Source organism: Temnothorax americanus, unplaced genomic scaffold, assembly GCF_048541705.1.
Source record: "Temnothorax americanus isolate GAGA-0224 unplaced genomic scaffold, ASM4854170v1 Scaffold59, whole genome shotgun sequence".
Lineage (NCBI taxonomy): Eukaryota > Metazoa > Arthropoda > Insecta > Hymenoptera > Formicidae > Temnothorax > Temnothorax americanus.
Window position 1 is genome coordinate 298,320 of NW_027509741.1, and position 24,181 is coordinate 322,500.

General features: G+C 42.7%; 1 protein-coding gene across 2 annotated transcripts in view; it reads right to left on the bottom strand.

Annotated features, from left to right (window-relative positions):
• Positions 1 to 4,873: 4,873 nt before the first annotated feature.
• Positions 4,874 to 24,181, bottom strand: part of LOC143904866 (UDP-glycosyltransferase UGT5-like) — a 38,374-nt gene continuing 19,066 nt past the window's right edge. The window contains exons 3-5 of one of the 2 annotated variants that reach the window (XM_077419839.1): positions 16,129 to 16,351; positions 5,614 to 5,833; positions 4,874 to 5,355 (exon numbers count right to left, since the gene is read on the bottom strand). In XM_077419839.1, coding sequence (XP_077275965.1) covers positions 5,067 to 5,355; positions 5,614 to 5,833; positions 16,129 to 16,351 — 732 coding nt within the window. In that variant the 3' untranslated portion in view covers positions 4,874 to 5,066. The remainder of the gene's footprint in view (positions 5,356 to 5,613; positions 5,834 to 16,128; positions 16,352 to 24,181) is intronic. The other variant, XM_077419838.1, reaches the window with a different exon arrangement.

A 24,181-nucleotide genomic window follows, 5' to 3' on the forward strand; every position in this document is an offset into this window, starting at 1 on the left:
TGCCGGGGTAGTGCCTGCCGAAGCCCCAAAAAGCAAAGGCAAGGCGTTCATCGGCAGGCCTGCCATAGGCACCAAAAGGAGCAAACCCGCAAGCAAGAAGGAGGAGGAAACCACGAACACTCAACCAAAAAAGCGGGCTGGGGGGGACACTGCAGCCCCACTGCTCTGCACGAATGTCGTGGAAGCGAGGGATATCCAGCACCAACCGAGCACAAGTCGGGAGGGGCAGGGGTGTAGCACTGAAATGGAGGTAGAAGTGGAAGATGCGGGGATAACGAGCAGTGATACCCCACAAGACGAAAAGGAGGGTAGAGCGGAGAACTCCGTAAGGTATATGTAATAGCCCTACGGATCCTCCAAACAAATCTCAACCACGCCCGCGCAGCGCAGGACCTTTTCTGCTACGTCCTGACAGAGCGCGGATGTGAATTGGGAATAGCGGCCGAGCCATACAGGATCCCCGAAAATCACCCATGTTGGGCGGGGGACGAGCTAAGCTCGGTCGCAATAACATAGAGGAGTCTCCCGATGTCCCCTCCGTGCACATTTGTAAAGGCGGGTGAGGGTTACGTCAGGGTCGACTGGGAGCCCACTTCTGTTGTGGCGGTATACGCCCCCCCAAGTTGGTCAAAGACCAGATACGAGCGACTCCTTACAGAACTCGAGGGCTGCGTTCGTGAGTGTCGATTCGGTCAAATTATAGTCGCGGGGGACTTCAACGCGAAATCTGCGTTATGGTGTCCCCCGCAGACCAATTGGAGGGGCCAAATAACGGAACTATGGGCGGCGGGTCTTAGTCTTTGCCTCGTAAACAGAGGCAAAAAACAAACGTGCGTGAGGAGACGGGGGAGATCCGTGGTGGATCTGACATGGGCCACCCCCCTGGTCGCCCGCGAAATACGAGGATGGAGAGTGGCGGTGGATCAAAAGACGCTGTCAGACTACCTCTACATAGAGATGGCGATCCACCCCACCCGCACGGAAAGACCCGCCCGCCGCCGCAATGAGTCGCGACAAAGGTGGGCGCTAAAGAAGATGGACAGTGACTTCCTGATGGCGGGAATCATGGTCCAGAATTGGATAAGCAAGGAGGGAAGCGAGATCGAGGAAGGGGAGATTGACGGGGAAGTCGAGGCACTAGTGAGGGCGATGGGTAATGCCTGCGATGTGGCGATGCTCCGGTTGAAACCCTCCCCTCCTCGAAGATGCGCTAATTGGTGGACGGAGGAGATCGCAGATCTGAGGCGCTCCTCTGTCCGGGCCAAAAAGAAGTGGCAAAGAGCGCGCGCCAGCAGACGCGGCAGCCTGGACGAGGAAAAAGCAGGAGAGGCCTGGCGATCCGCCCGCTAGGACCTCTCCAAGGCTATACACGCGGCCAAGGGGAGAGCCTAGAAAGAGCTCCTCGACAGCGTAGAGGAGGATCCGTGGGGGCGCCCATACAAACTGGTTCAAAATAAATTGAAACCTTGGGCGCCTCCGGTTACGGAAACGCTCAACTCCCCATTCGTGAGCAAAGTCGTCGACACTCTGTTCCCCAAGAGCGAGGGAGGACGGGTGCGGTTCCCAGCGACTCCGCAAGTAGAATGGAAAGAGGAATGAGGGGTGAGCGAAGAGGAGCTGTCGAGGGCTCTCCGCAGGGTCGGGAAGAACAAGGCTCCCGGCCCTGACGGCATTCCAGGCAAGGCGTGGACCTTGACCGCGGGGGAACTGACCGGCAAGATGCGTAAGATATTTACGGCTTGTCTGCGCGCCGGTCAGTTTCCCGACAAGTGGAAAGAGGCCAGTCTGGTGCTCTTGCCGAAGGCGGGCAAGCCTGCGGGCACGCCATCCGCCTACCGGCCCGTGTGTCTGCTGGATGAAGTCGGCAAGATTTTTGAGAGGGTGATCGCCGAACGCCTCGTCCAGCACTTGTCCCGGATGGGCAGAGAGGGTCTCTCGGACGACCAATTCGGGTTCCGTCCTGCGCGTTCAACTATAGACGCGATAAAACGCGTCTTCGACAGGACGGAGCTCGAGATAGAGGAGGGAAGAGTGGGTATTGGCATCTTATTTGATGTGAGAAATGCCTTTAACTCTCTCCCCTGGTGGGTGATGGGGGAAGCGCTCGCGAGAATAAGCGTGCCCCCCTGTTAAGGATCGAGTGAAAAGCGAGAGCACTGAGCAGTGTTTCCGAGAGCAGTCCTGGCGCGGTCACGCGCGACCATCGTGATCGACGCGATCCTTCCAAAACACGGCCCAATGACTCCGATTTCCCGACACGCTCAAGAGAAAGCGCACGCGTTTACTTAATGTTCACGGAGCATCGAAACCCCCGCTACAAAGCGGGGTCAGGAAAAAGGGCGAACGAGAGCGATCCTCAAGAGCACAATCTGATCAGCCGTACGACAAATCGGTCGCTCTCAGTTATCGTCGTAAAACAATTCTCGCGCCAACGGTTTGGTCTCACTACCGCACGCCAAGCGCCCGAGCAAAGGCCAGCATAGCGCAAAGTTTCGACGCGAATAATAACCAGTGCGACCTATCGCCGTCCGCCCCGCAAGCTCATTTTTGTTGTAAATTAAAGAGACAGTTAAACCAACTTAGTGTCCGTTTACTCAACCGCAGTCCACTCCTCCTCGAGTTTATCCTAACGCCTCGCGCCCTTGTCAGGGCGGTGCCGGTTTCTCTCGTACCCTGAGGCCTCCTCAGGTGTCGTACGAAACACCCCCTATTTAATTATGGTCGTCCGGGACTATTTCCGGGACAGGGGTCTATCTTACACGGACCGGGGCGGAGTCCTGTGGATCAGATTGGTGGAATGCGGGGTTCCACAGGGGTCCGTCCTCGGACCTACCCTGTGGATCATTGGCTATGACCTGATCCTCGGGACGCCCCTCCCCCTAGGTTGCTAGCTCTCAGGATATGCGGACGACATATATCTGGGAGTCAGCAGAGAGGGGGAATGGCGTGAGCTAACCAGACTAGCCACGGTGTCAGCGGCGAGTGTGGTGCGCTCGATAGAGAGGCTGGGCCTGGAGGTGGCCCCGCAGAAGACGCAAATTACAGCGTTTTTCGATAAAAAACGGTGTCAGCTTCCTCCTCCGGAGGGGCTCAGCCTCCGTATCAAAGGAGTAGAAATCCCGATCACTCCCGAACAGAAGTATTTGGGTCTTTGGGTGGACGGCGTTAGAAGCTTCAGTGGGCACGTCGACCGGGTAGTGCAAAGAGCCAAACTGGTGGCGAACAACTTGTCGAGGTTGCTACCAAACCTCGGCGTGTCCGTCGCCTCTACGTGGCGGTGGTCCATGCCGTAATGCTGTACGGCGCGCCAATCTGGTGGCAAAAAGTGGGAGAATCGCGCACCCTGAGAAATAAATTGCTGAGCGTGCAGCGAATTATAGCCACCAGAGCGGCAAGGACATATTGGACCGTCGCTCACGCGGGGGCGACGACCCTTGCTGGGATACCCCCGGCACCTTCTGGCCAGGTCGTATGCCGAAGTCTACGAGGGAGCATGCTTGGTCAGGGAACGGCTGGGGGTAGTTACCTCAGACATCAGGAGGACGCTGAGGCAAAACGCGAGGGCGATCCTTTTCCCGCGCTGAAAAGATTGGGCCTTCCAGCAAGAGTTTGGGAGAAGGGTCATAGATGTCATTCACCCGGTGTTCGAGGAGTGGATGGAAGGCGGGAGGACAAGGAAACTTGCCTTCCACGTTGTGCAGGTACTGACAGGCCATGGTTGTTTTGGCAAGTACCTGCACGACATTGGGAAAGAGCGCACCACGCGCTGCCACCATTGTCCGGAAAGGGCGGACACGGCTGGAATTCTGTCCAGCCTGGCACAGAACGCGATTCCCGATCACCCGTCTTTCCCACAACACCAATCCTGAATTCCTGCATTAAGCCAGTCCAAACATAAGGTAGAGCGCCCCTGGCATTCTCTGTCTTCGCCGATTGCGTCTCGGCTAACGACCAGCTTTTCGCAGTTATCCAAATCACCCGAAGCCGTCCAAATAAGAAGGTAGAGCGTCTCCGGCATTCTCTGTCTTCGCCGAGTATGTCTCGGCAAAGGACTAACTTCTCTCTATTATCCAAAGCATCCTGAATTCCTGCACCAAACCAATCCGAACGTAAGGTAGAGCGCCTCTGGCATTCTCTGTCTTCGCCGAGTGTGTCTTGGCTAAACGACCAGCTTTTCGCAGTTATCCGAATCACCCGAAGCCTGTTCGGACAAGAAGATAGAGCGCCTCCGGCATTCTCTGTCTTCGCCGAGTGTGTCTCGGCCGGCGACCCGCTTTAACCGCGTTACCCACGCTTCGCGATCCATATCGCCGCCGCGCCTCTTGCCATTTTTCCGCGCTCCGGGCCACGCCGACCGGGAAACCGGCACCACCCGGACCGATACCTACCACCACGCGATTCGGCCCACGCGGCGAACGAAAAGCGCCGGCCCCGCCCCGCACATACCGCGGGTTTTCCCGCGCCACCCGCGGCCAACCAACGACGCCTCACACGCACGCCCAACCGTCGGAAACCGTGCGGGCACACGCGAGCGAATCCAGCCAAAGCCTCACACGCGTATTGACCCATTGTAAATGTCGCGAGTGTATGTACATTGTTAGAGAATAAACGTTACTCTTTTCTGTTAATTAAGACCCGCCTTTATTTCGCTAACCTTGCCACCCGTCTGCTTCTCCGCACCTCCTTCGAACCCAGGCCCGCCGCGAGCTAGATTCGCGCTTCGAAGACAGGTTGTTTTAGGTTATTATATTAATATTGTCACTTTTACCCAGTTTTATTGTTTTCTGCCTATTTTTGCTTTTTTACTTTGGTTAAATTTGGGAAAAAATTATTTTTAATTTCTTTCAAAGATCGCTCCAAACTTCAACCACGTGAATATTTTTAATGTTTACCAGTATCTTTATTTATTTTAGCAATATTTATTATAATACAGCACACTATTAATTACAATATGTGTGCAGTTAATACTACACGTTTTCTATATTTACACAAATTAATTCTATTTTCTTAGATTATATTTAACATTACATATAACTATACGAAATATCTGTCAATATTTCAACAATTTACGACTGTTTAGTCTTACGCAATTTTGACACAATGCGACTATAATAAAAATTAATGAATAATTTTATTGCAAAGAATATACTTAACAATATTATTAAAAGATTAAAAACAAGAAATACGTAGATATCAATCAGATTTTGTTCCACCCAGCTCTGAGATCTCAGCGACGTTGCTAAACTTCCATTTGGATGACGGACGGTGTATTCAATGCTCCAAACAGCTAAATCTAATGGCGGTATTGGCCGATCCCGGAATTCGCTGGATAATCGTTTCATGTTTCTTGTATAACTGCACAAAAAATTTCAATGATATAATACAAACTTATATCTAAACTAAAAATATAACTGTATATGAGAAGACAAAGTAAAAACAAGAAAGTATAAAAATTCTGAAATATGTTATTTTTAACATAATTTTTATAGAAATTTATACAACTAATGGATCTATGCTAATTTAAACATTATTGAATATAATTGTATTGTATTACGTTTATTTCTAAAAAATAATAATTGCTATAAATGTATTAAAATACTTGAAATATTATACCTTTTATTGTAAAGTATTTCTTCAATCGCGTGTAATATTGACTGCATGGACAAAGTTTTAATATCCAAACGAATACCAATACCTTTAGCTACTATTATTGCTGCATTGGATTTTTGATCCGAAAAGACAGGTGTAACAATTATTGGTACACCTTCCCAAATGGCTTCTTGCGTGCCAAAGATACCACCATGCGCCCAGATGGCTTTAACATTTTTATGAGCTAAAAAAAATATATTATAATAAATTTTAATTCTCAACTATATATATATATTATCATCTGACATAGATATAAGCATTTCATCATCAATAAAAATCTCAGTTAAATAAACCCATATCACTCACTCGCACATTCACGCTGATAATCATTTAATATTACTCCCATCGCATTCTTCTCTGAATTATTTTTATTTATTGTTGTCCTTATTTATATAAAATTTCGAGGTCTAACAGCGCCAAGTTTTTTTACAAAAAAAATTTATGTATTTTAATAAAATATTTTCATTTTTTACTGTTACCTCTGTAATTCTTTGTGATTAAATCTTTTATTCTATTGAAAAATAGTTTTTGTGACCACTAAAAAATACACATGTAAACTTTGTATTTAAATATCTTGTATTCTCTTGTTAAATTTGAATAAAATTTTTTAATCTTATAAAATTGTTATCATACATTCTTTTTTAATTGACACAATGTAAAGATTTTTCAAAGTAGTGCAACAATTATTTTTTGAGGCAATATATATATATATATATATATATATATATATATATATGTTCTCTCTGTATTTGGCGCTGTATTTTAAAGAGATATTTTTTTTTTTTTTTATTTGTAATAGATCTCTTGAAGCGCGACTCTTCTTTTTGATAAGGTAACATATTTTTGTGATGTGTATCACTTAAGTTATAATTTTTCTGAAATAAAGATACTACTGCGTAGATTTTTTCGAGATTTTTCGAGATATAAATAAAGATTACGTCTACCACTTGTTTTTTAGGTTTTTTTAGGTATAATACTACCACATTCTTTTTTTTTTCGAAGTAACAACATATACATTTCTATGCGTGTACTTGGCGCCTTTTTTTTACCTTTTTTTTTTAAAAAGTAATTTGTACGGATATCACGCCTTTTTATATTATTACGCATTTTATAAACAGTATGTACAGAGTTAAGCTATTTGGAGGTATAATACTACCACTTTGTTTTTTCGAAGTAACAACATAACAGGGTAACAACATAATACATATATCCTACTATGCGTGTACTCTTGGCGCCTTTTTTTAACCTTTTGTATGTATGTATGTGTTTTATTGCATTTCCCCGCAGGGTTTACAAGGCGTTTTTAAACGAGGAACGTACCCAAACCTCTTACAAAAGTTCCCCTTTATTCATTTCCTGCCTTTTTGCGACCTTACAATCTTTTTCCCTTCCCTTATCCCTCTCCTCTTCTTTCCCGACTTCGTTCTTTTCCCTCCACCTCTTCTTGTCTCATCTCTTCCTTCCTGTCTGTCTCCTGCCCTGGGTCTGTTGATCCTCATCCCCGCTCCTGTGGAGTTTCTCCTCCGTCTCTCTCGTGCTCTCCTCCACCTCTTACCCTCCTCTCACTCCTGCTCTCCTCCTCTCCTCCACTCTCTCTCCTATTCTAATTTCCCCCTTCCTCTCTCTCTCTCTTATCTTCGCCTTCACCTATCTGTCCTCCGCTATCTTTACCTTTAGCCTCTTTCTCGCTTTTCCTTCTATCCTCTAGCACCCTCCCCCTTCTCCTCCTCCTCCCGTTCCTAGCCATCAAACGTTATCCCCCTCCCCTTTTATACCTCCTCCCATTTTTCCCTCCTCCTCCTTCCATTCTATCTCCCTTCCATCCACCCACAGTCTCCTGTTTTCCACCCTCGCTCTTCTTCCCTTGTCCCTCTTTTCCTTCGCCTTCTCAGCATCCTCCACCTTGTCCTCCTCTCTTTCATCGACAGGTCCTCGTCCACCCCAATCCTTCACCTCTGCCTAACCTCTCCAAATCTTCCCAGCAACTCTGCCCTCTCCCTCTCATTCTCCATCTCCACTATCAAAACCTCTCTCCCTCCTTCCCCTTTCCTTTCCCAGACCCTTCTAATCTTTGGCTCTTTCCTTAGTACCTTCTCTGCTACCCGTTACCATCATGCCCCTCCTTTCTTCCGCGTCCCTCCCATCCAACCTTCTCCATACTACATCTTCTTTTTTCTCTCTTTTTTGCTCTCTCTCTTCCTCCAGCCTCTTTACTCTCTCCTTTAGTCTCTCGCCTTCTCTTCCTTTCCTATCCTCCTTCTCTCCATTCTCCTCCCTCGGCCATTCTCCTTTCTCCCTACCTTCCTCTTCTCCAAATCCTCGTGCTTTCTCCGCTTCTCCAATCTCCAGCCTTCCCCCTGACCAAGCATCCTCTCCCTCTCCTTCCTTTCCTCTTTTTCCTCTCTTTCTTTTCTTTCTCTTTTTCTCCTCACTTCTCCTCCCTGTCTTCTGCCGCCTCCGCGCTCTATTTCCTCTCTTCTGCTCCCTCTTCTCCCTACTCTTTCCTCCGGTCCTCCCTTTGCCCTCCTTGGCCGCCCTTTCTTCTTTTGTAGCCTCTGCCTTCTTCTCCCCTGCTCGCTCTCCCTTCTGTTTCCTTTTTATTCTCATCCTTCCTTCTCACCCTTTTTCCTCTCCTGTGTATGTCCTCTTGCCGCGTACATGTTCTCCTCCTCCTTTCTCCTATCTTCCTCGCTGGCCACCTCCTCCCACCAGTCTCTTCCCAACCCCTTCTCACTTCAACCTCCCTAGCTGCCTTCCGTTCCATCCTCCTCCGTCATTTCCTTTCTTGCCACTCCCCTGTACTCCTCTTCATCCTCGCTGATTCCTTTTCCCTCCCTCTCCACCCGTTGCTCTCATCTGTCTCTCTTTCTTCCTCCTCATCCTGCTCCTCGCTTTCCTCGCACCACCAGCGCCCCTCATCCAGCCTCTCCAACCTCACTCTAATCTCCTTTAATTTCTTCCTGATGTCTTTTCCTTCCCGTCTTATTTCTTTCCTGATTTCCTGGCCTATCTTCCTAACTTCTTTCCTGATCTCCTCAACCCACTCTGTCTCCTCCGACCTTTGCCCCATCCCTGCCATCGTCTCTTTTCCTATCCCTGTATAAACAAGCCGCGTATGTATGTTATTTATTGCACCTCTCTTCTCCCTCTATCTCCGTCCGTCTCCGCCTCCTCCTCGTCTCTCTTGTTCCTCCTCTACTTACAGTCTTCCGTCCGCTCCCTCCACGGTTTTTCTCCTTCGCATCTCCCTTACACCTTTTCTTTTCACCTTCTGTATACTTTCCTCCTTTACACTTCACCTCTGCCAGTGCGTCCAACTTTTCTCGGTTCCTTACCTCTCTCTCAGTCGTGCCAGCCCCTTTTCAGCTGCAATCCAGCGCCGCCGTCTCACTTTCTTCCTTTTGCTGCGCCCTCTATCCTCTCCGCTTTCTCCACACAACCTCTCGCCCCATTGCTGTCCCCCGCTGCCGTATCTACTATCCTCCTCCTCCGCGCTCATCACCCTCGGCGCGCCTGCGCGAGCGCCGCGTTGCTCTCGCATCAGTTCTGTTGCCCCCGCTCGTCTCCCCCCTCTCGCTCTATCAGTCTCTTTCCTAACCTCCATATTACTCCGCCTTTTTCATCCTCCGTTTCTCTCCTCCCGCTTCGATTTTCCCGTCTCCTTCACTTCCTCATCTTCCTCTCTGCCCTCTCCATCCAATCCACCTCCTCCGGTCTCTCTCCTTTCTCTCTCCTCTCGCACCACGTTCTCCGCTCCTCTCTCCTTGGGCCGTCCACCACGTCCAAGTCCGTTACACAATCCCTCCCTTTTTTACCTTTTCTTTAAAAGGTAATTTAATACGGATATCACGCCTTTTTGTTCAGCAAGGCTTTTGACACTGTCTCTCATCCTTTGCTTCTGTCTAAACTCAGGAAACTAGGGTTTTCAGATCTGGCCCTCAAACTAATCTATTCCTACCTAACTGGTCGCTCTCAGGCGGTCGTTGATCTGGTTGGTGAATTCTCCGAGTGGCTATCCATCACCTCTGGCGTGCCTCAGGGATCAGTATTGGGACCGCTCTTCTTTTCCCTTTTTCATTAATGACATTGGTGCGTTTCTTAGATTTACCCAACGCTTGATTTTTGCTGACGACACTCAGATTTACCGTAAGTGTCTCTTTAGTCAGTTGAATGTTGCCTTGCAGTTGGTGGCCCATGATGTCGGAGTCATCTCTGAATATGCGACCACAAATGGATTGTCTCTCAATCTTAAGAAATCCAAAGTATTAATATTCGGTAGCAAGCGTTATGTCGACCAAATTGATCTACACGATTTTCCTCTCATCTCTGTCAGTGGTACCTCTATTCCGTTTGTCTCCCAGGCTCGGAATCTGGGTGTCATTATGAGCTCCGATCTAACTTGGAATGGCCACGTCGCTCATATTTCTAAGCGGGTACACTTCACGCTGCACAAGCTTAAGTTTCACAAAAACTCCTTATCATTACAATTGCGTGTAAAACTTGTGTCTGCATTGATTTGGCCTCTGTTAATCTACTGCTCTCTTGTTTATAACGATGTTACTGATGAGCTTAACATAAAACTGCAGAGGCTTATCAATTGTACGATTCGGTTTATCTTTAATTTGAGCCGAGACGAACATATCACTCCTTACCGTCACCAATTAAGGTGGTTGTCTGTTAGAAATCGACGTCTCTATTTCCTTGGCATCGAAATGTTCAAGATACATTATGGTATGTCTCCTAGTTACCTCTCTGAGATCTTTGTCAGAGCCGATCTCTCGATTAGACGATCGTCACGGCTGGCACTGCCTAGTACTTTCCAAATTCCCATTCACAGAACTGAGACTTACCACCAGTCCTTTCACCTAGCGAATATTTACTTATGGAATTCGCTTCTTACCGAGGTGGTGTCGTCTTCGTCTCTAAATGAATTTAAACAGAAGCTCAATAGCTATCTATTTACACTTGAGCTCGGTTCTGGTTGAGGTTCTACCTAGGGGCTATCTAATGTTTATGTATGATGTAGCGCTGGTGCGTGATAGATGTAAGTACATCTAACTTACTTAGTACTTGATCCGTTCACTCGTTATCGAAATCTCAACATCTCGAGTACTCGCAACCCGTTGCGTCGCGTAAAAGAGTCACGGTCGGTCTCGCTCCGCGTGTACTTGGCGCGAGACACTACCGTGTCTCTTGATACAATGTACATTTTAATAAATAAATGTTGTTATTTGTGAATTATTTTTAAATAATTTACATATAGGTAATAGCAAAAAATAATATTTTTATTATAAAAACTTATTATACAAAGAGATTATAAAATTATTGTAACTTGGAAACTAGAATAATCTTGAGTGTAAAAAAAATTATGAAAGAAAATGAAATTGTTCAGGCACTAATGATTAGCGTTGAGCAGTTGATAAAATAAAATTATTTTATTTTTCGAATATCTGCAATATTTGAAAAAAAATATATAACAAAAGGGAATAAGCTAAATATTTAAAATTATCCGGATAATTAAGATAATTAGGATGGTCCGGATGTTGAATGGAACAGAAATTAATTTAACTTATAATGTTCGGATCTGTCAACTTTTAATTGAAAATTTTACTTTAACAACGTAAATAATGACAAGGTTGAAGTGGTGATTTACTCCCTTGGATTGAATTTTCACTATAATCTTTTTAAGGAGAGTTTACTGTAAAGAGTCAATATGATTATTCTATTTAGAGTAAAATTTTACTCCAGAAAATTGTGAAAGTATGCAATAAAAATATAATACATTTAATATATCATACTAGTAACCCGACTGTTTGTCTGTCCGTCTGTCTGTCCGTCCGTCCGTCCGTTTGTCCGCGAACTACTCATTCGTTAGTGGATCGAATTTTTACCCAAAGTATATGAAACAGGGGTAGAATTTTCCGGGGAGTGCCATGACGTGTATAGTTTTTTGTTGCCGATTTTCTGGAAACCGGTTTTTTTAATTTCTTCAATTTTTCCTGAAATAATTGACCGAATATCAAAGAATTACGTATAAAACAGGGGTAGAATTTTCCGGGGAATGCCATGACGTGTAGAGTTTTTCGTTACCGATTTTCTGGAAACTGGTTTTTTTAATTTTTTCAATTTTTCTTGAAATAATTGATTGAATTTCAAAGAATTACGAATGAAACAGGGGTAGAATTTTCTGGGGAATGCTATTGTTCACAGTAATCAGACATTCGAATATTTGGATATCCGGATAATCTCAGCGCCATTATAGAGATAATTAAATAAATTCAATGTAAAAGAAACTGATTTTGCTTTCTCATAAAGGAAGCTTTGTTTTCATAAACTTTGTATATGGACCTTTGATCGCATATAAAGCTAGGTTTAATCAACCAAATTTTAAAGAATTATATATGAAATAGGTGTAGAAAAAGCCAAAGAAAAAATAGTTTTTTTTTTTTAGTTTTTGATGCCAATGTGTTCAAAATGTTCTAAAACGTCAAAAAATCGTTATTTTAAAAAATGTACGTATGTGTGTATATGCGTGTGTGCCAAATTTACCCAAATTTCTATAACTCAAGAACTTATTAACCAAATCTTAAAGAATTATATATAAAATAAAGGTAGAAAAAACTGAAGAATATAATAGAATTAATAAAAAATGCTAATAATAAAGAGGTTACCAATTTCTATCTTAAAAAATCTACATAATTACCCCGATTTCCGCAAATTTTGAGATATTGAGCTAAATTTTTTTTATGAATAGTATCATTAAAAGTAAGTTAGTGTTGAATTTGGCAATGATCGGTGAGGGGGTTACCGATTTTTGCCTAAAAAGTGTACAAGCTATACATGTAATCTTATATATAAAGTATCATTAAAGGAAGGTTGTTTTGAATTTGGCAAAGATTGGTGAAGGAATTACCGATTTCTGCTTAAAATGTGTATAAGATAAACATGTAATTTTATATAGAGTATCATTAAAAGAAAGTTGTTTTGAATTTTGAGAGGATCGGTGAAAAGGTTACCGATTTCTGCTTAAGAAAAATGTAAGATATTTGATGGATAGAATATATTTAAAAAGTATTAAATTTGGTGAGGATTGGTGAATGAATTACCGGTCCTGTGAACTTGGCACACCATACCTAAAAATCTAAAAGTTTTTTTAGAGTTTTGATTTTCTTTTGAATAATTCTAGAGTTCTAGATAAACATTTTAAATAGTTCCCATAATTAATTACAAAAAAATCAAATTTGAAAATATGATGCGCTAAGTTCACGCAGCGCACCAAATCATGAAAATCAATTATTTCTTCGGAGTTCTAGTTTGTTTTACAATAGTTCTACAGTTCCGTATCAAATATATCAATAGTTCTAGCAATTAGAAGCAAAAAATCGTATTCTGAAAATCCAGTGCCCAAACTGTAACATCTATCTGAAGGTGCGTGTCCACCTGCGAGTAAGAACTCTCTAGAGCAAAAAAAGAGAAAGAGACTCTCGAGAGTATCTCTCTCTCTCTCTTTCTTTTTGCTCTCGAGAGTTCTTACTCTCAGGTGGAGACGCACCATAAGAAAGGTAACAGTTCCGACCGGATCGTATTTTTGCGACTTTTCCACGTAGTTTTGCAAGAAATTTTAATCACTTTCCAGTAATGCAATTATTTTGAAAATAAAAACCATATTTAATACATAAAAAGAAATTGTTATTTCTTAAAAAATGCAATTTTCTTAAAAGAAAAAATTATTTATAATAAAAAATATTCACATAATTTTTTTTTATCACTAGAACTGTTTCTAGTGATAAAATGTTAGAACACGTTTAGAACTACAGAATAATTATAATAGAACTCACAAAACACACTGTCGAAAATCGGCCAGCGCCTCACCTACAAACCCGTAAATGCGGCTTTCTTGAAAGAAAAAACTATTTAAAAAATAATCACATAATTTTTATCACCGCAACTCTTTGGAAAATGTTAGAACACGTTCAGAACTATAGGATAATTATAATAGAACTCAAAGAACACTGTCGAAAATCGGCTAGCGCCTCACCTAGAAACCCGTAAATGCGGCTTTTTCGAGAGAAAGAATTATTTAACAAATGAATAAATAATGCTTATCGTCAGAACTCTTCGGAAAACGTTAGAACACGTTTAGAACTGTAGGAAAATTATAATAAAACTTACAGAACTGTCTAAAATCGTGGAAAAGTTGATTTTTAAATGTTAAATGCGGTGAAAACTTGAAAAATAATTATTTCACATACAAAACTTATATAACTTTTTTATAGAATTTAAGGAACGCTACGCAGAACTCTTATCAGATCGGCTAAAACGTGTAAAAAAATTTATCCTTAATAAAAATTTCTTCTTGTGTTAAATATGACTTTTTATTTTTAAAATAATTGCATTACTGGAAAGTGATTAAAATTTCTTGCAAAACTACGTAGAAAAGTCGCAAAATTACGATCCGGTCGAAACTGTTACTTTTCTAGGTGTTACAGTTTTGGGCACTGGATTTTAAGAAATCGATTTTTTGCTTTTAATTGCTAGAACTATTGATATATTTAATACGGAACTGTAGAATTTTTATTGTAAAACAAACTAGAACTCCAAAGAAATAATTGATTTTCATGATTTGATGCGCTGTGTGAACTTAGCGTACCATATTTTCAAATTCGATTTTATTGTAATTAATCATCGGAATAACTATTTAAAATGCTTATCTAAAACTCTAGAACTATTCGAAAGAAAATCAGAACTCTAAAAAAACTTTTAGATTTTTAGGTATGGTGTGCCAAGTTCACAGGACCGGAATTACCGATTTTTGCTTAAAAAGTTACATGTGTAATTAATACCCCTAGTAGCACAGAGACGTCTAGAGACGTCTAGAGACGTCATTAAAACGTCATTTAACGCCACTGTGCTACAGGGGACATGTAATTTTATATAGAGTATCATTAAAAGAAGGTTGGTATTAAATGTGGCGATAATCGGTAAAAAAGATTTTTTTTTATAAAATTTTGAATTCTTTAAGAAATGTTTGTAGTTGCTCTAACTTCCGCCAATTTTGAAATATCGAACTATATAATTCTGTTATATTCTTCAGTCTTTTCCACCCCTATTTTATATATAATTCTTTAAAATTTGCTTGATTAGATCTAGTTTTATAAGCAAACAAAGGTTTATATGCAAAGTCCATATATGGACCATAATAGCCTAAACTCCCAAAGTCAACATCGATTTGATATTACGTTAATTGTAAAATCTCACTTGTGCTACTAAGCTGACCCTTTTTTAATTCATAAAATGGTTAAATTTAAAATTAAAAAAGTGTGCAAATTAGAAACTTGCACATTGCTTCTTCATCATTACAGATCGCTACCATTGCTTTTATTTTATTTTGCTCATAAAGTTTCTTCTATGAGGAAACCAAACTAATAAATACTAATAATTATGCATCAAATAAAATACAAGCTTTCTCATAGTGGAGCTTTGTGAGCAAAATAAAATAGAAGCAATGGTAGCAATCTGTAATGATGAGGAAGCAATGTGCAAGTTTCTAATGTTTAAATTAATCTTTTAATTTATCTTTGAAATGCCTAATAAGTCATGCTAGAACTGTTTGATTAAGAAAATAATTGTATCACTGAGAAACCCATTTGATTGGAGTAACCAAATAGTTGACACAACATAAGTTATTTGTTTTTATATGAGCAAACGAATACTTTTTTTGGAAGAACAAGATAATTTTGTTGCAAGAATATGTATATGGAACCAAATATTTTATTCAAAGAACAAAAGATCCAATTCGGCTACAACTAAATACGGGAACTATTTGTTTGAACAAACAAAATAAATTGTGTTGTACGAAAAAAAATAATTTATTGGGCTAAGAATTAACTACGAATTGCAACTAAAAGAATAATTTTTGTTTTGGACAACACGAATTTAAATAATATTTGTTAAAGGAACAAAATTCTTTCAACAAAAGAAGTTAGTTTCTCTAAACAACCTTATCATTTGCAGAAATCAATTGATTTAATTTAACAAAACAAAACTCGCCAACAAAAAAATTTTGGTTTTATCAACTAATTTGGTCTCTCACTGTATGGGTTTGTATAAGTCTACTGTAACATTTTTCATATCATGAAACACCGATTTTAATATAATTTGAATTGAAAGTACATGAAAAAGTACCTAAATGATCTGTCAACTATAAATTTTATTTTGCTTATAGTTATTTAAGAGAATATGTCACAATAATATCTAAAAATTGCATATTATAAACTAAAATTCCAATTGTTAAAAAGAAGTCTAAAGTCACAAACTTAAATATAAAAATTTGTTAAAAAATGTATTAAAAAAAAAAATAATGGATAAAATTAAATAAATATTATATAAAAATGTATATCGAGTTTCATGTTTTTCATGTATTTTTGTATGAGTTTTATGTACTTTTTGTATATGTTTTTTAAGAATCAAAAAACGTACACAGAACTTCTTTTTGCGGAATCCACTTCATAATCATTATATTGTTCGGTACTTGAAATGGTAATTTAATATCTAACTTCCAAAGCACTCGTTGCTTCAATTTTGACAGAGCCAGTATAACGGCTTTAGCCTTGTCTATGCCGACATTTTTCCATTCTACATTTGATCCTAACGATATTACGATGGCTCCGTTCTTTGCTTCGTCAAGAAATACCCGCATGTTCTGCAAGATAATAAAAATAAAATACATTTTAATAATATACAAAAATATATATCTTAATTCCAAAACAACAAATTAAAATGAATTGATATGTACATTTACAAAACAGATTATTTTAAGCAAAAAAAATATCAAATTTATTTTAATAAAACTCGTACGATATTCTTTTATATATATATATATATATATATATATATATATATATATATATATATATGTATATTATTAATTAAATTATAAAATTTTATTGTTAAAATATTATGATTTCTTAAATTTAGCAATATATTGCTCAATATTTGTACAAGATACATACATAAGGTCGGAACTATATATACAAATTCAAATCATGAAAAAATATCAGTCAAATTTTTTTAACCCGTTGTGGTCACATGGGGTCTAGTGGACCCCAGGCTAACTTTGCGTCTACGTATCTTCGAAGAGACGGTTTAGCATGGAACTTATGGCACCATCTGATGTTGTTTGAAGGTACTACAATAAGTTTCAAGACTTTTCGAAAGTCAGCAGGGCGCCAGTGCGTCTGTAGACATCAATTTGTACGGACGGTTTTTTTTTGGGGGGGTCCAGCAGACCCCGTGTGACCACAGTGTGGCAAAATCGAAAAAAAACGTGTGCTAAAATTTTTTTTTTTTTTTCGTTAAATTGTGATTGACAACGTAAGTATTAGTGCACGTACTGTCATTTTTCTTTTGCCACAAAATAATAGGTTATAACGTTTATACAGATGTCATATTATCTGCGATCTCGAACGACTGCTGACTCTATACAGTAATACTGACTCTATAATATACAGTTTTTCTCATAAAAACAGTTTTTCACTTTATTTTACACGTTCAAAGCTGACCTATCTAATTTTACGAGTTTCATGAAAATTGACAACTTCAAACTGTAAAATAAATATACTTTTTTCAAAGCACGTTATAATACTATTTTTTTCTTAAAAGTATACTATTTCGAGAGTAAAACGCAGGAAGGTTTTTTGCTCTATCTCAAAAATTGAAATTTTGATGAATATTTTTGTAAAAAAAAGGCAAATTTTTCGAAAATTTTCTTTCTCGCGTTTTTTCAACATAAAAAAATTTTAAAAAGGAGAAAAACATTATTGAATTATAAAGAGAAAGTCTTAAACTAAATTCCAGTTCAAGGTTTGAGTCGACACATCAAAAAGAACGCAAATGGCAACTGTTTTTCTCCGTGGGGTCCATTAGACCCCATGTGACCATTACGTTATTTTTAGGAGGTGTGACCACAACGGGTTAATCTAAAAAAAACTTGCTATTTATAATGAGGGAGACCGGGGCAAAGTCATCACCGGGGCGGAGTCGTCATTGCAATTATCTCGAAATCTGCATGTTGTATGAACTCACCATTAATACTGTAAACGCGACTTATGGTGTCCACGTGACCAACAGAGTTTAGTGAGGTTGTGTGCCATGTTGCAATTCTTATCGAGGCAAACGTGTTTTCGGAGGACTCTTTCAAAAGTAAAATTGGTAATTGTGTACATGGAGAAGGTCACCTTGGATGACCTTGATATTTTCGTATGTTGTCAAGGTCACCCTCCTGAGTGACCTTCAGAAGGTTTCAGCGCTCATTGTTTATTCAAAAGTTATTAACAAAAAAATTTGAGAAATGTAAGTTATTTTGAGTATTAAAAGGCATAAATGACTAATATATATGTCAAAATAATAGTACATTAATTAGCATATTCATTAATGGGTTTATAACTTTTCAGACTTGAAAAACCTACGCATGTACTTTGAAGGCACACTATGTGTCTAGTTTACAATAATGTAGCCCCCCGCAGAGTGGCGGAACCTACTACCTCCACGCATACACTTTTAGGTCAGTAAAATTAGCTTGAAAAACACCGAATATCTACAAAACGGATTAAAAAGCCAATTTTTTAAGGATAAGTAGAGGGTCATAGAAGATGCCCGAATTCACAAAGTTCCAATAAAATTTCTTTGTGCGTTGGCGGCCATCTTGAAAATAAAGGTAAGTTTAGATATCTCGGCTTTTATTGGTCGGATTTCTTTTTATTTTGTTTTGTTTTGTAGGGAAAAATATTTGCTACAATTTTTGTTTAAAAAATTGTTTAATAGCTATCAAAGGAAAAAAGTTACAACAAAAAAACTTTCGTCAATTTGAACATTTTTATTGCCAATTATATTTTCTTCTATTGGTTTTATAAAAAAAATGTTTAAATAAAACTCTTGTAGAGGACTCAATTCTTACAATTTTCATATATGCGCTTTTGCGGTAACTCAACAAATACCAGAGATAAAGGGCGCCAAAGGTATTTGTTAAATCACCGCAAAAGCGAATATACGAAAATTCTAGAGAACTGAATCCTCTACACACACACACGCACACACAAGTTATTTGAACATTTTTTTTATAAAAGCAACAGGGGGCAATATAATTGTCAATAAAAATGTTCAAATTGACGGCACTTTTTTGGTTGTAATTTTTTTCCTTGACAGCTATTAAACATTTTTCCAAACAAAAGTTGTAGCAAATATTTTTCTATATAAAACTGAAAAGAAAATTTACCAATAGAAGCCGAGATATTCAAACTTACTCTTATTTTCAAGATAGCCGCCGACGCACAGAAAAATTTTGTTGAAACTTTGTGAATTCGAACATCTCCTATAACCCTCTAGTCACCCTTAAAAAATTGGCTTGTCAATCTGTTTTGCCATTTTCAGACCTAATTTTACTGGCCTATTTTCACGCGAGACAAGTTGTCACATGGGTTTATGGCGTAATTTACGAGCTCGTTTATATATTGTGACGTGACAAGTCGCGTCTACTTCCCGGACGGGCTCGGCCGAGGGGATTTCGGGGATGCTTTCTCGTGGGAGCGAGGGGAAGGCGGTTGCGTATTCTTAATTGGTCTAATTAGCAGTTAAGGGATCGCCAATGGTGGCTGGAGTCAACATGTAACGGCCGGGAGCCGCCACGAGGAAGGGCAGAGAATTAAGGAGACGGCCAGAGGACGTGGCCGAAAGTCGGATTGCCCGGACCTCCCCGCACTCGGTCGCAACAGCGGCAGGATAGCAGTCTAGAACACCTCGGGACACGCTCGAACGAAACGCCAGTCAGAACAGGGTGCCGAGGAGCGGCCCAGGAAAAGACGCAGCCTTGGGGCCGTCGCCTTGAGGGGATGCCGGCGGACGGGGCCGAGGCCCGGCCAGCCTGACCCCGAACGCCGACTCGATCATCGCGGCCCGGACAGCCGGGTGATTCGAAAAGCCCGCGCCGAATCGGAGGCAATTGGAGCGACGCCGCCGGAAGAGGAAGCGCGCGAGAAGCTGAGGCGCCAATGAGAGCGCCACAGAATTGGAGTGGCGCCACCGGAAGGAGCGGCGCACGTGCGGCCTAGGCGCCGGGAGCGCTAGGATCGGCAATCCGGTCGAGCGACACGCTACAGCGCAGGCGCGGGGAACCGGCGCGATCCCGGCAGGTCATCGTTTCCGCCACTGTCGTGCCGGCTAAAGAGCGAGAAGCATCACCCGGATCCTGAGCTGCCCGGACTACCGAAGGGACTACGACGCATTGTAAGGTCACCACTCTGGCGTCCCCGCGTTAAGAAAAAGAGGGTTTGCTCGAGGCACTGGCCCATGGCACGCATCGGTTACCTGAGCGCCGCAGGATTACCTGTGGACTGCGGGATGAGCGCGTGCAGTACCTTGCGCTCGCATTAAGATAGAGTCGGGTGAAAATCGTGCCAGGGCCCTGCCGAGAGTGAGCTCTCTAGTGCGTAGAGACCAATCGTGCCCTCCCCGCGAGCACCGCCACGGCCGACAGTCGCGTGGCTGGGATATGTGAGTCGGATTAATCGGATCGAATTGTGTAACGTCTCGTTGCGTTAATGTAAGTAATCGGGTCGCGTTTCATGGTGTTCATATTCGTACTTGTGTCGCGTTTCATTGTGTTAGAGTCTATGTTCGTAATCGTGTCGCGTCTTGGCCATATGAGAGTGATGCCTTGCGTGGCGATAACGGGAGCGAGTTGTGCGGGTAACGGCAAGCCGCGAGTGGTCATGTAATTTGAAGGGCACTCGCCCTCGTATCTGAGTAACGTATCCGGGCCCTCAAGGACGGCGAATATTATGTTTGGCGGGACGAAGGGATCGACGGGATCGGCGCGGGGCCGCGGAATCTCCGTGCTTGCGACAGAATTCGGGATTTGCGTGGCAAGCCGTGGGATCGTTCGCGATACGAGTCCTTATTTCGTGTTCGGGGGCAACCGCCGGCCAGCGTGGTCGACACGGCGAGATCGCCCATAAATTTTGCGTCGTGCGGAATTGAGGTGGCCCGGGTGCGCGTTGAAGGAGCAACCGAAGGTGCGGCGAGTCGGTTCGTCGCCCTCGTGGCGTAAGTTCGTTGTGAGTTCAAAGCCAGGTACCGCTATACCTGAATCGTAATTGTTTCTTATGTTAAGCTTTCGTGTGTTCGTCGGCGTTTATCTGTTGCGTTGATCTAACTTCGCGTGCGTTAATCTACAGTATTTAATTTGACATTACCGCGTGCACTTATTGCGGTATTTATGCGGCATTCGTGCGTCAGCCTATCCGACATTTTTGCGGTAATGCGAGAGGCTCAGACCGATTGTACCTACACCTATTGACATTACCTGACTAAATATATTATATGTTATTATTATTTATTCTCTTGTGTGTGATTGATTGCGTGACGCCTCTCTCCGAATTCCCTGAACGAGCCCTACGCCCTGAGGTATTGCCAGGAATATTGCGTTAGAGATAATAGTGTACGGTGGTGCGATTCGTCGCACTTGGCGTCCAATCATTTGGTGTCTGAATTAGTTGCGCGTGCTGCCAATCCACGATAGCCCTCCACCAGATTGCGAGACCGGGGGAAAAAGCGTCGCAATATATACTGTGACGTTGCGGCCCACCGCTTCGTGGCAGCGCCCCGCCGCCGTTACAAGGCGCGGATAATCGCGCCCAGGGACGAGCCAGAGAGGCGACGACGAGATTTCCAGAGGCCAAAAATTTATATCATTTTCGCGTTTTGACTATTGTTTTATTTTCATGTGTAATTGTAATGCGCGTCTCACCCGCACCACGGCGACTCTTCGAAGGAACACCGATGACGGAAGGATCCTGGAGGACCAAGGACCGAGGAGGGGTGGCGAGAGCGGCAACCACTGGGATCGCGGGCGGCAAAAGCAATGCGGCAGGCGTGCGGCGAATGAGGCAGCGGTGGATAAAGGCCGCCGATAGCGGGGCCCCAGGTACCGGGGAAAACCCGACCTCAGCAATTTGCCCCACAAAATACCAGGCCCGCGGGGTGACTGATCACCGCCCCGAGGTCCAACCGGAGCACACCGGCCAAAACAAAGCCCAGTCCGCTGCCCAGGGACAAATCGAAGGAGTGGCTACGCCGCCGATAGACCGTTGCGCGCCCCCGAAGAATCCTCTTGCGACGATTCTGCGTTGAGATACCGCGCGAGCTTGCAAGCTCGCTCCCGATTAGTCGGCGCGCCCCTCAGGAAGGGGGTGCCGCATCGATTCCGCTATCAAGCGAATCTAGCAAGACACTCTCTGGTCGTCCGTCGGCGAGTCCGAACACGATAGCTAAGTTTCATTAAGATTCGCGTTAGCCACCCCGAGACGGGAGAACTTATTGTTACGCTGCGGCGATCCTCGCTACGAGGTGACGGCGAGGAGCCCTACGAGGAAGCATCGCATCGGTGAGGTTACCCGCAAGTACTTAATATCAATATGTAAAACCACGACACCGCCCTCCGGTGCACGTTTTTGTCCGGGAAAGACGTTGTAACATCGCGACACGTACGGTCCCTTGAGACCGCGTATCGAATGGCGATCGACAGCGAAAGCGAAAAGCCTCGGGATGATGTGGCTGCGGAGTTGAGATAAAGACGCGACAGCGAGCCTCTGGAGATTGCGATAGATTTGTGGCAAAATTCGGTAACGCGAGTCCGTTTCGTGTAATGTCCGCGCTCGTGGTTGCGTCTCGCGCCTCCCGTGTTCCCGGCGTATCAAATTACCAAACATTGCTCATGTTGGAATGTCGTACGCGTCGGCACATCAATCGCGTTAATTGGCCGTTTGTGAGAGGCTAATTGCCTTAGAAAATTGTGCGTGTTAGGATAGTTATGTTCGGATGCGTTGTTCGGTGATTGCGTGTGAGAAGTAGTCGTGCTAGCGGGAGAGCGTTATTCGCGTGATTTACTCCGTTTTCGCGATAAGCTCAGTGCCGTCGTGATTGCGTGTTATTATTACTCGTGGTAATTCCGCATAGTTTTCCTTGTGTTCGTTCCAGAATTCCGCGCTATTTCGAGTATCTCGGTGTATCATTCTGCGCGTTACGAAAATCACCGAAAACAAAGTAGTGTATTTTCCCTAATGACTTGCTTTAGACTTAAGATAATTGGCGACAGAATTCTCGTGCGACTCCAGGCGTTGCGTTCACGCGCTCCGAGCGTGAGGTATCGTCCTCTCGCGATTTTTCCGGCGAGACCATATGTTTTATTTCTATGATTATTTTGCGTTTACTGTCAATGTTCCATATTAATTATCAGTTTCATTTCATTGTATTTCTCGGAGCTAATCACCGCGCCTTCCGCGCGTTGACGATACGATACCGTAATACTCCGTTCTTTTCTGGCGTCCGCGCTACCGCTATTTTTGTTGTTTCCTTTCTGACGCTCGCGTGATTAATTGTTTGATTTGTCTGATTGACTGAAGCCGAACCGGCCTTTATTGTTCACCCGTGAATTACGAAAGAATAAATGTTACTTTTGATTTGTTAATCGCTTGAGTTCGTAGCTTTTTTTATGGCGTGTCTTCCCGCCGGATATCGCGCCGCCCTTCATCATCCCCGCCCCAGCCCTTAGGTCGAGCTAGCCGATTCCTCGCACATCCGCACGTTTCGTCTAGTGTCTCGTCTTGGTTTTCTTTCGCGATTTTGCGGACGCGAATTTACGCGTCTGGCGCCCAACAGCAAATTTGTTTCGCGGAAGTGTCGGAGGTGCGAGGGAATCGTCGGAGAGGCCTGTCACCTTTCTCTCTTCGTCCCCTTTTGATCCAGCACACGTCCCGGCGTTGTCCGGGAGTGCAAAAAGCCGTGACAATACATAATAAAATATTATATTGGGTGTACAACTTAGTTCGGTCCGTTTTTAAAAGATGACTGTAGCAGTAAGTGGTGGTCAAAATAAATAGATCGTAGACGTCATACAATAAGCTTAGGCATTTGTAAACATAACGCCATCGAAATATTAGTCGATTTGTGTCTGCATCATAAAGTTATTCTTGATTGAAAATGTCAGCTCACGAGCCAAATTCTCGTCATTCGTAGGAGGTTTTAATTTTCTGCTTCAGTATGAAAAAATCTGTGGCTGAGGCTCATCAAATGCTCTCAAATACGTATGGTGAAGCCGCAATTAGTGAAAGAACGTGCCGAGAGTGGTTTCAACGCTTCAAGAACGATGATTTTGACGTCGAAGACCGGCATGGCGGTGGAAGAGTGAAGGTTTTCGAAGATGCAGAATTGAAGGCATTACTTGATCAAGACTCGTGTCAAACGCAAGAAGAATTGGCAGGATCATTGGGAGTGACTCAACAAGCCATTTCAACAACGATAGACACGATAAAGTGATTTTGCAGCATGACAATGCTCGACCCCATATCGCAAAGCCCGTCAAAACATATTGGAAACGTTGAAATGGGAAGTCCTACCCCACTCGCTGTATTCATCAGACATTGCTCCCTCTGATTACCATTTATTTTGATCGATGACGCACAGCCTGTCTGAGCAACAC